The following is a 13066-nucleotide window of genomic DNA, read 5'->3' as shown; positions in this document are numbered from 1 at the left end:
TAAGAGTGTCTGCCGCTCGCCTGTTTTGTTCTCTCCCGCGTTGCAATTCAAAGAGGACGTGAGGCTATCAGCTGATGTCACGCATGCGCAGCAACAATGCCACAGAGTCCTATTCTCCTACGGAGGGCGGCCACCGAAAGGAGTGAATCACGTGAGTACCAGTGGCCAATCATAATTTTCGGCGGTGGCGGAAGCGGATTTTTCCATTTCCGTTTTGCGCCGGCAAGATGGCGGCTTTCAGAGGTTGGCGGTTCTTGCCTGGAGCTCGATTGGGGCAGTTCACGCACAGCGAGGCTTCCGCTTCGCCTTCTGAGGACGCTGTCGCCTCTCCCGCTTCTCTGTATCCGCCCGTGGTGGCTTCACTTACCGCCAAGAGTAAAATAGCGAAACTCCGGCGCCGGGAGGAGTACTACCGAAGTATTCACAACGCGCCTAGTGTCGAGGAGAAATTGGCGATCTACGGGAAACGGCAGCGCCGCAAGTATGTGGTCTACCCGCAGACTTGGGCTCTAAATGCAGACCGCTGGTACCAACATTTCACGAAGACCGTCTTTGTGCCAGGACTTCCCGCTTCGGTATCAGTAAGCGAAGAAGACAAGAAAGACAGTTTGGATTTGGCTGAGCTCCGGTCCCTTGTATGTGAAGTGCTCCTTCAGGAGCATTATTACCAGCGCAAGAAACGCCCCAAGCTCTTCCGAGCCAGCGACCAGGGGCCAGCGCCTTTCATTACCCATCTGGTGCCAAAGCTCGCAGCCCACCTGGCTTATCTCAACCCAGCGCTTGGTTCCTCTTCCATCATAGGTGTGTCTCTTCATCCTTGTTTAAAGGACAATGAAAATGTCATATAAAGTATCACATGCATCTTTCATTCTGAGTGAATAGGCTGAAACCTTTACTTTTAATGATATTTATTAATTAGGTCATGTCAGAATATAAAATATAAAATACAGAACGGTAATAAGACCGTGTTAGAAAATAGACTGAAAGTAAGAAGTAAAAGAAAATGCAAATCATATTTGTGTTACTTCTACAATTTATGCTAATTATCCAATTTATCCTTCTAGATTCACAGCTCTCCTTAGAAGATCATATAGGAGCTGTGACTAGGGGGGCCTTCGCCCAGGTTTGCCTGGTGCGCCAGTTGCGGCCCTATCTAGACTGGGATGCCTTGCGTACAGTCACTCATGCACTCGTGACCTCTCATTTGGACTACTGCAACGCTCTTTACATGGGGTTGCCCTTGAGGACCACTCGGAGGCTTCAACTGGTGTAGAATGCAGCCGTGCGAGTGGTGTTGGGGGCCTCCCGATACTCCCATGTTATACCTCTGCTCCGTGAACTGCATTGGCTGCCAGTTGCCCTCCGGGTGAGATTCAAGGTGCTGGTAATGACCTATAAAGCCCTACATGGCATGGGTCCGGATTACCTACGGCAGCACTTGCTGCCGGCATCAACTTCGTCCAGTACACTCCCACAGAGTGGGCCTCCTCAGGGTGCCTCCGATCAGAGAATGTTGATTGGTGGCCCCCAGGGGGAGGGCGTTCTCTGTGGGCGCGCCAGACCTATGGAACCGCTTGCCGGTTGAGCTCCGGATGGCCCCGGACTTTCGCTCCTTCCGGCGCGATTTAAAAACTTATTTATTTGAACAATCTGGCCTGGTTTGATGGGTTTAGGGTTGGATCTAATTTTAACATAGTTTTTAAGCATTGTATTATATTGGGCATGATTATTTAATTCTTTTAACTTCTTTTAACTTTTGTATTTATATTTTGATATTTATTGCCCTGTACACCGCCCTGAGTCCTTCGGGAGAAGGGCGGTATAAAAATTTAATTAATAATAATAATAATAATAATAATAATAATAATAATAATAATAATAATAATAATATCATTTGCAGTTCCCAATTGTACTGTTTTGTTCAAATAAAGGTCTGAATTGTATGCATATGAAATGTTTTAATATAAGGATCCCAATAGGCCATTTGTCTAATGTGTGGTCTGAAATATTGATCCCTTTATTACACAATTGACATTCAAATAATATATTTGCTATATTTATGTGAACATCCTGATTAGACACAGTCTTATTATTTCAGATTTTAAGCCAGATGTACATTTCTACTGGTTGCGTGGGGAGACAGTGGTTCCTCGAGGTCACCGGCGAGGCAGGATTGACCCACTCAGATTTCAGATTGATGATAAGCCACGCTGTCAGATTCGTATAAGAAAGCAACTTTCAGAGGTACAAATATTTTTGTTTAAGAAACAGTTGAATTGATGATATTGGTGAGTGCAGAAGATGTGTCAGGTTTGTTTTTCTCTGCTCCACTACATCTGATCCATTTTACCATTTAATGGAGTTTTGCAAAAAGTATTTGAGTAAAATTAGGAAGTAGTAAAAATATGGTAGACTTTCCATAAACTGCTGATAGCTGAAATCTCCTGAATAAAACTGAAGTGCAAACAGATGTTTAAAATATATAAGAATAGAAATCCTGGCCATGTAAATCCTCATCAGTTGTTATGTAAGTGTGGAAAAAAGAAAGTAAAATGAGTGGTCCCTTCTTAGGGCTGGTAATTACATTGTCAGCTTTTCTTCTCAACTGAGCTTGAGCACTACTTACCCAGCCTTAAGTTGGCAGAAAGCCTTACAGCAATAAAACTTGTTGCTGCCATTACTAATCCTTGTCCTTCTGTTACCTCATTTATAATATTGCATTCACATGACTTCTAATAAAAACCTAACAGATGTTAAATATTTTAGGCTCTTTCAATGGTGCTAAAATAAAGGGAAAATATTTTAACATCAGTGTAGTTAAGGCCAACTTAAGACTGATTCATTTGTGGGTTGTAGAAGAAGTGTAAATCATAGTCCAATCAAAAAAAGGTTTGGCAAGGAATATTTTGAATTCAGGTAGATGCAAATTGGAATATATCACATATCTCTGAACCATTTATTTTTATTGTTTAATTTAAACTTCCATTATGCTTCATTTCCACATCCTCAAATGTCAGATAAATCACTACAATATGTGTGAACTGTAGTGTGAACATATTAATATTCAACATTTCTTTTAAAAAATTGCAATCAAACCTATAAGTAAAGATGAATAGTCAGCATAGTGGGACTTACAGAGGCATGTAGTGAGTAGTTTTCCTTGTAGGGGAGGATTTTGGACCCAAAAATGCCTTCTTTAAAAATTTTTCAGAAATATTACTGTACTCATGATATTCATTGTTGTTATTTCAGGTTCAGTATATAGTGCATAATGCAGCCACATTAAATAAAAGCATGTTGCTCTTTATGGTATCTTCAGATTTCATCTTTATTGTTGTGAAGTCTCTTTGCTATTTTGAGTTTTAGTTTATACTGGGGTCTCAAATTCTAGGTCATATTTTGTGGCACCTCCTGCTCCTTCCCCTCCATACAAAGTGGCTAAAAGGAGGACAACATCTTGTCTGTTTTGGCCATGCACCATACGTGATTCTTCAGGTTGGGGAGAAGGTGTTGCTTTGTGCTTTGGGGCAGGCTAAGGGCAGCTGCATTTCTAGTCCCACAGAGACCCTCTCAAAGGTTGAATAAGGGCTTGTCAGCTGACCACTGGTAGAAAAAAGCAGGGATGGATATAGCCATTCCTGATTCCTTGATGTCTTTTACATTCCAGCCTAAGGTATAATGGGAAAAAGGGTGAGTGAGTCTAGCATTGTCTTTCACATTTTGTAGCTTTTAGAGTACATAAGAATGACAATTGCAAAAAGGGGGACAGAGGTGGGAAGCAGCAGTGATGTTAGTGTCTCTCAGGGAACCTCAGCAGTCTTGATCAAGAGAGGGTGGAATGCCATTGTAATCCAAATGGCAGAAACAAGGTTGAATCCATTTGTGGCTCAAGGTATTTCCTAATTCATTGTGAGTAAAGTTAAGGTGATACATCACAGAAAGGAGAACCTGAACCACAAGGGGCAGAGAACATTATACTTGTTTTTTATGAGTTCACTTTCTTCTTTTAGTCTGGTGCACACATCATGATTTTTTTTCTTTCAGTTTTTCTCATTGCTGCCCTGCTGACATACTGAGAACATCTGGAATTTCAGTCAGGATGATAACATTGGGAATTATGGGTTTTTAATTCCAGTACATCTTAACAGTACCACATGGCTACAAGTATCATAATTCTGTGAGATTAGTAAAGGGAAGTCCTTTTCTGCTTAAACTTTCTACCTTTCTGCAGTCTAACAGGTATTAGTGGCTTAATGTAGAAATGGTAAATAAGAGATGATAGAATTCATTATTTATGATATAATGAAATTATACATCATTTTTATTTCCTGAGCTGTTTTACTTTCTTTAAGTTTGAGCCTCTTGATTACCTGGGCCCTGGAGATATTCCTGTTATCCAGCATTTACCTGACAAACTTCCATTGTTCAAACGACAGTATCAGAACAGAATATTTATAGGTAAGTCTATTGTGTCATTGTATCTTTCTTTTTTTTGTAATCCAGATTTTTATTACTTTATGAAAATATAAAATACAAAGGAAAATGAAAACAGTGACAAAGTAGCAGAGGAAAAAGGGAAGAGTAAAAGGGAAAAAGAAAAAAAATGCATTGGTTTAGAACTCTTTTTAGCACAGTAGATTAAGGCATTGACTTTGCTTGTCAGAAGGTCACAAAAGGTATACATGACTCTGGGACATTGTAACCATCATAAATATGAGTCAGTTGGCAAGCATCTGAATTTTGATCACATGACCATGGGAATGCTGCAATGGTTATAGGCAGTGCTTTCTTTGTAGTAAAAAAAAGGTGCCGGAACTCACACATTATACAACACGCCTGTTCTGTACCAGCCTGCTACTGGCCGTGCAGAAAAGGCAGGGACAACCCCTTTACAAATGGCAAGAGGCTGGAATTAAGCCTGCCAAATTTATTAAGATAAAACAGAGCAAAACAAGAAACCAACCATGAAACAGGAGCTATGAAACAGGAACTAATCAAGCGGTTGCCTTCAGCAAACCAGCCCTCCCACGCATTCCCCTTTTATACAGTTCAGAGCGTGGCTTCTCTCTGCCTCCTTCCGAGGTGCCCCATTGCCTTCCTCTGTTTACTCCTGATTGACTGCCTCCTGCGTCAGGCGTCCTTGAACAGGGCCAGCTGTGGGTCATCTTCATCCACGCTGTCAGGCTCACACAGCTGGGTCTCCGTCATGACCAGGTGGGAGGGGCCTGGCTGAGGGCTCTCATCAGCAAGATCTTCAACCCCCTCAGCAAGCTCTTCAACACCCCCCTCCTCCTCTGAGTCGTCCGACCCAACTGCCGAACCCACAGGCTGACCCTGAATCACAACACCGCCTTGAATAACCTACAAAATTTACCTTTGTAGTTGAAAAAAAACCCTTTCAATTTTAGTGTATCTAAGGTGCCGGAACTCTGTTCCGGCACGTTCTATGACAAAAAAAGCCCTGGTTATAGGTGTGAAAAATGGTCATATCACTTTTTTTCAGTGCTGTTGTACCTTCGGTCACTAAATGAAGTGTTGTAAATCAAAGACTACATCTGTAGCCTCAACTTTTTATTTTTGCATGGTACTATATACTAGCCATTTCTATAACAACAAACCTATTTAATCAGCAAAACCAAAAATCAGAGTTTCATTTTTTTCCGTCACAAACACAAAGATTCCCAAGTAGAAACAAAGTTGGTTGTAATTCTTTTCTTTAGTTAAAACAGTTGATAAGGTTTTTCGAAGATAAATTTGATAAATACCAAAATGTGCTGCTATCAACTGTGCCTATGCTTTTCTGACCTTGCATAGAAAATTATCTAAAATCCCTTTTGGTTTTAGGTTCTCAAGTATCAGATCCATGCTGCTATGGGCACACCCAATTTCACTTGCTCCCTGACAGGGTGAAACGAGAAAGACTGATAGGATTGAATCTCACTGATCAGATTGATGTTCCATATCGAGCCAATGCAGTTGCAAGTCTCTTTGCATGGACTGGAGCACAAGCAATGTACCAAGGTAATTAAATTAAAAAGTGTAAAAAATTATCAAATGTCAGAACAGTTTAAGTGATATATCCTGGTTTGAGCTGGAGATTTTTCTCCCTCCCATCCCAAAAATCTCATGTTCTAGCTTTATTGTAAGTTAGCTGATAGTCTTCTGACTATACTGGAAATGTTCAAGCTTGTTACATTCTTTTTATACCAGAATGTTCTGAGCAGAATTGAGACACTTCCACTAAGGTGAGAACAATCTGTTTCAGACATCAAAAGAGTTGTTTTTAATAGAATTTTAATGGAATTATCTTCGTAATTAAACATAAGCATAGCTGCCCTCTTTTATTGATTTGTGCTATCTATTGAATTCTTAGTTATCCCAGAAAATGTTAAATTCATTTACAAATTGAACATTTAGAAAATTAAGCCACTATACATTTGAATTTGTGCATTCTGACATCTGTAAAAGAATTCTGGACATGGAGAAATGAATTATGCTGATCTGTGATGCATAATGGCTGTTTGTGAAATCAGGAATATATCTTGAATGTGTACTTCTGCCAACTCGGAAACTGGTTTCCAATTTTGAGGCTGCTTCTTCTTGAAGCAACAATAATACTTTGTATTGTGTGATCATCTTGCACTGCAGAATGACTTATTTTGATAGCCGCAGTTTCAGAAAGCCATAACATAGGATCTGCCTGCAGCTTATTAAATACATTTTTTACTGGCACCTGCAGATGGCAGCAGCTATGTGATCCAAGGGGAAGGTGCAACTACTTTGAGAAATTGTATACTTATTCTTTGCTTAAAACATTTTTTTAGCTTTCCAGTCCAATATGCCAGAGACCCTTGTTTGCAGTGCTTTTGACAATTCACTTTTTGTTGGTAGAGAAATATTTATGTTAAGTGGCTTTTCTTCTTTCTCAGGATTCTGGAGTGAGGACGATGTGACTCGACCCTTTGTATCCCAGGCTGTGATCTTTGAAGGAAGATACTTTGCCTTTTTTTGTTACCAGCTAAACACCTTGGCTTTAACTGTTGAGGCTGACCAAAATAATCCAAGAAGGAACATTTGTTGGGGGACTGAAAGTAAGCCCCTGTATGAATCGATAGAAAATAATGATGTGAAAGGTTTTAATGATGAAGTCCTAGCACATTTTGTTAAATTTCTGTTAAACAAATCAAAGGAATTGTGATAATCTGATTATTCTGAAAATACTAAAATAAAATTGTTTAAATGTGTTAAAAGTGGAATTATTAAGCTATAGTCTTATATAAAATTACTGGGATAAACAAGAGTTGTCCAGGAGTATTGCTGATGCTGTATAAATGAAATTTTAAGGGCAATATCTTTGTGTGGTAAGTTGTTTTAGATGATTTTCTTTTGTACAGGAAGACCTAAATCCACAATTGTTAACCATCTAATAAAGCTTAATATTCCAATAATGTATTATTATTATTATTATGGCTCATTGCACAGTCAGCCAGATATTTATACTGGATTTGACATTTTTAGAATCTTTCCCAAGTATCTGGCATAGGCATTATGTATAGATTCACAGTCTAAGGCCAGTGGAAACTTAATAATTATAGAATTATTAAGGTAGTGTCTAAGAATATAGGCAGTTCTAAGCAGGGTGCTTTTTGGTAAAATTTAGGTACTCAGGCCTTATAAATTCTACATTTCCTAATATCAAAGAAGTTCTTTAGTTACTCTGAGGGCTCCAATCATGATTGATATAGCAATGGATTTCTTTTTTCATAAGCATTCAATTTTGATCTTAGCAACATCAATGAATCAGACTTTCTTTTTTCAATAACTTATGTCATACATGTTATAAACAACCTGCATAACATCCCATAAGATCTGAACCTGCAATAGATATACCGTATATACTTGAGTATAAGCCGAATTTTTCAGCCCACTTTTTGGGCTGAAAAAATCCACTTCGGCTTATACTCCAGTGAACAAAAAAAAAGAACTGTCCCTTCGTTCGGGCCAGGCTGCTGAGAGAAGGGGCAGCAAAGGATTGCAGAGCTGGTAGAGGTGGCGGCAGTCCGTTGTTTCTCCCCCTCGTGCGTGCGTGTGTGTGTCAGACCCACGGGAATGGCTGGTAGGGAAGCGGCATTCCGGCATTCCCCCCCCCTTCCTGTGTGTCGGGCCCACGGGGCTTGACACACAGAGAAACGCAAATGCCGGACTGCCGCCACCTTTACTAGCCATTCCTGCGGGTCTGACACACACACACACACACACACACGCCGCCGGGCTCGGCTCCTCGGCAGGAGGGGAAGCCCCCGCCGTGCCCCCCTCCCCTCCCGGCCCGCAGCGCTGCGCCGCCGCCGCCGCTTCCTCCGGGCAAGTCGGGGGGGCTTGCGGGGTGAAGGCACCAGCCGGGGGGCAGGCAGGGCGGGAGGGCGGCCGCGCAGCTCAGCGCCGCCCCGAAGCCACAGCCAGCCGCCGCCGCCCGCGTCCCGGCGGAGAGCCTGCCCTGCGGAGCTCACTCGCTCGCTCGCCCGCTGCCTCGCCTGGGACCAGCGGCGCCGCCCTGAAGCCACAGCCAGCCGCCGCCGCCCGCGTCCCAGCGGAGAGAGCCTGCCCTGCGGAGCGCGCTCGCTCGCTCGCCCGCTGCCTCGCCCAGGACCAGCGGCGGCGCTGCAGTCCAGCGCCGGGCGGAGCTCAGTCACGCAGCAGCCCAGCCAGCCAGCCCGCCGGCGGGCAGACAGGCGGAGAGAAGCCCGGCCCGGAGGGGAGGGGAGGGAGCGGAGTCGCCGGGGGCGCAGCCCGGGGCCCAAGTGGGGACACACCGGTCCGGCCGCAATGAGCCGAGCCCGACGTCCACCCCCCCCAGCCGGACTGATCTCTGCCGAAGCTGGGGGGGGCAACCCGGGTGGCTGCGAATGGGCAGCCGGGCTTCCTTGCCAGGGAAGCCCCCAGGGCGCCCGCAGAGAGGGCGGGCGGGCAGGGGGGGTCTTCAACTCTCAGGGGGCTGCAGCCTCCTTCAGAAACCAGCCCCCACCTCAACAGAAAGAGGCCTTTTGCCCCCGAAAGGCCTTGGTCACTGAATTACAGAAAACAAAGAAACCTGTAGCTGCCCTACAGAGGAGTGGGGGGAATGAGGAGGGGAAGAGACAGATAGCGCTCCCCACTATGAAAGTCACCACGCTTTCAGTCCAGAAATAATTAAGGCACAGCAGAAATCCAATTCCTTTGAATGGAAATGAGGTTGTTTCTCCCCCTCGTGCAGGTGTGTGTCAGACCTGCAGGAATGGCTAGTAAAGGTGGCGGCAGTCCGGCATTTGCGTTTCTCTGTGTGTCAAGCCCCGTGGGCTCGACACACAGGAAGGGGGGGAATGCCGGAATGCCGCTTCCCTACCAGCCATTCCCGTGGGTCTGACACACACACGCACGCACGAGGGGGAGAAACAACGCTGGACTGCCGCCAGCTCTGCAAGGCTCTGCAAGCCTCTGCTTAGTCAATACTTAAAGGATATAGAAGGAAAAGCTAATAATTTTAATTATTTTGGGGCTATTTAATTTTATTTTAACCTGTATATATTGTACTGTTTTAATTTGCCCTGTAAACCGCCCTGAGTCCCTCGGGAAAAGGGTGGTATATAAATCAAAATAAAATTAAAAAATAAATAAAAAATTTAGCTTTGATTTCAAAATGTTTCCAAACTCACTTGATATACTCCTTCCGTTTGGAACATCCCCTGAAGAGATTTGATTGCCCGCCCCCTCCTTTGACATTCTTTCGCTCTAAACTGCAAATTCTGTTGGAACTGAATTATTTGATTATCCTATTGCTTAATAATTATATCTATTGCTTAATCTTTTCTGCAATAGCCATGACTCTTTCAATTGTTTTACAGCCTCTGCAATTCCTTTATTTTCCTATGTGTCCTTCACACATAGGTTTGTTTTTATTTTCTTATTTTTCAAGTTTCCTTGTCTTAAATTGTTCAGCTTACTCAAATCTGTGCAACTTTTCTTTATCTTATTTACTTATTAGATTTTTATCCCACCTTTATTACTTTATAAATAATTCAAATATACCTAATATTCCTTCCTTATCCTATTTTTTCCCCAATAACAACTTTGTGAAGTGGGCTGCCCGAGAGAGAGTGAGACTTGAGAGGGAATCACTCAGCCAGTTTTCATGTCTAAAATGGGACTAGAACTCTCAATCTCCTGGTTTATAGGCCAGCACTTTCATCACTGCACCAAATCATGTTCTCCACATTTAAGTTTTCTAAAGGTTTTTTATTCCTTTGTATTTTAAGCCCCAATTATTTCATGGTTCCATAGGTTCAATTTGGCCACTGTTTCAGTTAGAATAATTTTAACAGATTTATTAATATTCTTTATCTAGAATTCTCTTCTAGATAAAGTTTTCTTGTTAATTTGTTTCAATTTTGGCAAAAAATCTATTTTAGTTTCTTTCATTTAGTCCTTTATCTTCCTGGCTAGTTCTTGATTAACCAATAGTCCTTGCAGTTGTATAGCAACTTCAGTTTCTTCTCATTGTTCTTCATTAACAATAATCTTGCTCAATAGTAGCAACTGTGAGAGGGATCTTGGAGTCCTAGTGGACAATCACTTAAATATGAGCCAGCAGTGTGCTGCAGCTGCCAAAAAAGCCAACACAGCGCTAGGCTGCATTAACAGGGATAGAATCAAGATCACATGAAGTATTAATACCACTTTCCAATGCCTTGGTAAGGCCACACTTGGAATACTGCATCCAGATGTTGGGACTCTAAAGTACAGAGAAGAGCAACCAAGATGATTAGGGGACTGGAGGCTAAAACATACGTATAAGGAACGGCTGCTCGAATTGGGTATGTCTAGTTTAATGAAGAGAAGGACGAGGGGGGACATGATAACTGTTCCAATATCTCGGGCTGCCACAAAGAAGAGTCAAGCTATTCTCCAAAGCGCCCGAAGGCAGGACAAGAAGCAACGGATGGAAACTAATCAAGGAGAGAAGCAACCTAGAACTAAGGAGAAACTTCCTGACAGAATAATTAACCAGTGGAACAACCTGCCTACAAAAGTGGTGAATGCTCCAACATGAAGTTTTTAAGAAGAGACTGGACAGCCATTTGTCTGAAATGGTACAGGGTTTCCTGCCTGAGCAGGGGGTTGGACTAGACCTCCAAGGTCCCTTCCAACTATTATTGTTGTTATCTTTTATTCATTAAATATGAACCTCAGTCAACTGAACATTCAAATTGGCGCTGATGGTTGACTGCTGCCAGCATCCTAGGTATCAACCAGGTACCTCCTTAAAATGTAAAATGTTCCAAGTAGCGCAGTTTTTGTAGCATTGCTGGAGTTATTGCAGGAAGCTGCAGTTGTTATTATTGTTATCATCATCATCATCTCTTCACTTTCTATTGTTTCTGCTCAGGCTGCAAATTGGTATTATTGGTAGTTCTAAATATACCTGATTTTTTAATTGTTTTTCAATTGCTTTCAGTTCAGCACTGATAAAGAACGTATGTTGTAAAATCATGTGCCATAAGTCTCTGTTCATTAATTTCTAAATCCAGATGTTTTTCTTTTCAAAGCTGTCTATTTGCTTTTGAAATACATGTTTTGATGGTTCAACTGGTAGACACATTGCATAATTGAGTCATTTTCTTCCCTTGACCAAATTGTTCTCTTTCAATTGCCTTCCAGTAGCTTATCAGCTCCATGTCCAGGGAGTTAAACCCTGTAACACAATTTTTGGTGAATGCCCAGGAGCCATAACATCCAAAATGAATCTTGTCAATCTGGGTGACAGATCTGGCATGAAATTTGCATTATGTATTTTCATCATATTGAATGCATTTAATCTGACTTTTCAGATATGACCTGATTGATATAGTAGCACCAGTTCAGCATAGCTTTTAGCGTTATTAGAGCATGCAGGCCCTCAGACCACAACCAAATATGATTCCTTGGAGTGGGATACATATTATTATTAAGGTTCACTGCACAGTCAGCCAGATGGTTAGACAGGATTTGATATTTTTACCCAATGATATTTATTTGAGCTAATCTTCCTTGCCCTTTTTTCTCCACCATTTCTGATATTATTAGTTCTTTAATTTCAGCTTCTTTTTTATTCATCTCCTTTATCCAAGCTTCATTCTTACTGTATCTCTTTGGGTTGTCCCATAGCTGCACCCAGAACTGTACTGTTTCTTCTTTGGCAGGTTTTGACTGCTTCATTACAGTCTCTCCATTGATGGATTGATAGAAACATTTCTGATTTACTAACAGTGTGCAGTATGAGCTTTTTATCTGCTAATCCTGACTGTAGATATTAATTGCTGCTTTATTAGTTCCACTGCTTCCTTCATCTCTCTTGTTTCTAGGTAATATTTCTTGATCAGATATTCTTGGATCTTCTTATTCTTAGATGGTAGAGGACAGGAAGGCCTGGAGGAACATTGTCCATAGGGTCGCGATGGGTCGGACACGACTTCGCAACTAACAACACATTCTTAGCTTCTTTTCTTTCATCTTTTCTAGCTTGTTTGTATCTGATCTTTGCATATTGACCTTATTTTCCAATCTGATCTTCCATTTTGGTGGTGCACAGTGGCTCTTTTCTTCTTTGTTGATTTTGCATCCAAGGTATTCAGTTATAACAGCAGTCGTGCTGTACATGAGTTGGTTTGGTTCTTGCAGTGAGCTGGTGTTTATATTTAATACTACACTATTAGCATCTTTTAATACAGTACAGCTGTTTCTTGGTCCATTGATGAACAGAGATGGTAAATGTGGGTAGCCCAGGAGGAAACATTAATTAGAATCATTCAAGTTAATGTGGCAAGACTTAGGCTGTGACTGACTGAGAAGTTAAAGCAGTAAATGTTGGAAGAAAGGGCTGGCTGACAAACCCACAGTTCATGTAGATTGCCTAAAAAAGGGTTCTTAGAGACTGGGTCAACAACATTTCCACTGGATTTGTGTATTTCTGTGAGACAGAGAAGGAGAATGAATAAGGAAAGTGAGATTATGTGAAAATATGCCACCAGCCCGAAGTTGTGCACTACAGAGTATT

At 41.9% G+C, this 13066-nt stretch overlaps 1 protein-coding gene across 1 annotated transcript; it reads left to right on the top strand.

Moving 5' to 3' along the window:
* The first annotated feature begins 226 nt into the window (after positions 1-226).
* MRPS30 (mitochondrial ribosomal protein S30) lies at positions 227-7446 on the top strand. Its single transcript, XM_083356961.1, has 5 exons — positions 227-801; positions 2099-2244; positions 4353-4458; positions 5845-6021; positions 6930-7446. The coding sequence occupies exons 1-5, from the start codon at positions 228-230 to the stop codon at positions 7196-7198; spliced, it is 1272 nt and encodes a 423-aa protein (XP_083213087.1). The 5' UTR covers position 227; the 3' UTR covers positions 7199-7446.
* The last annotated feature ends 5620 nt before the right edge of the window (positions 7447-13066 follow it).

This window comes from Vipera ursinii (assembly GCF_947247035.1).
Source record: "Vipera ursinii genome assembly, chromosome: 2".
Taxonomy (NCBI): Eukaryota; Metazoa; Chordata; class Lepidosauria; order Squamata; family Viperidae; genus Vipera; species Vipera ursinii.
Note: the sequence above shows the minus strand (reverse complement) of the source record. Positions and strands in the feature narration are given on the sequence as shown.

Bases quoted from the DNA above. Each gene is read 5' to 3' on its own strand.
- MRPS30 (XM_083356961.1), top strand. From the start codon at position 228: ATGGCGGCTTTCAGAGGTTGGCGGTTCTTGCCTGGAGCTCGATTGGGG. The intron at 802-2,098 runs GTGTGTCTCTTC...TTATTATTTCAG, and splicing joins TGGTTCCTCTTCCATCATAG to ATTTTAAGCCAGATGTACAT. The intron at 2,245-4,352 runs GTACAAATATTT...ACTTTCTTTAAG, and splicing joins TAAGAAAGCAACTTTCAGAG to TTTGAGCCTCTTGATTACCT.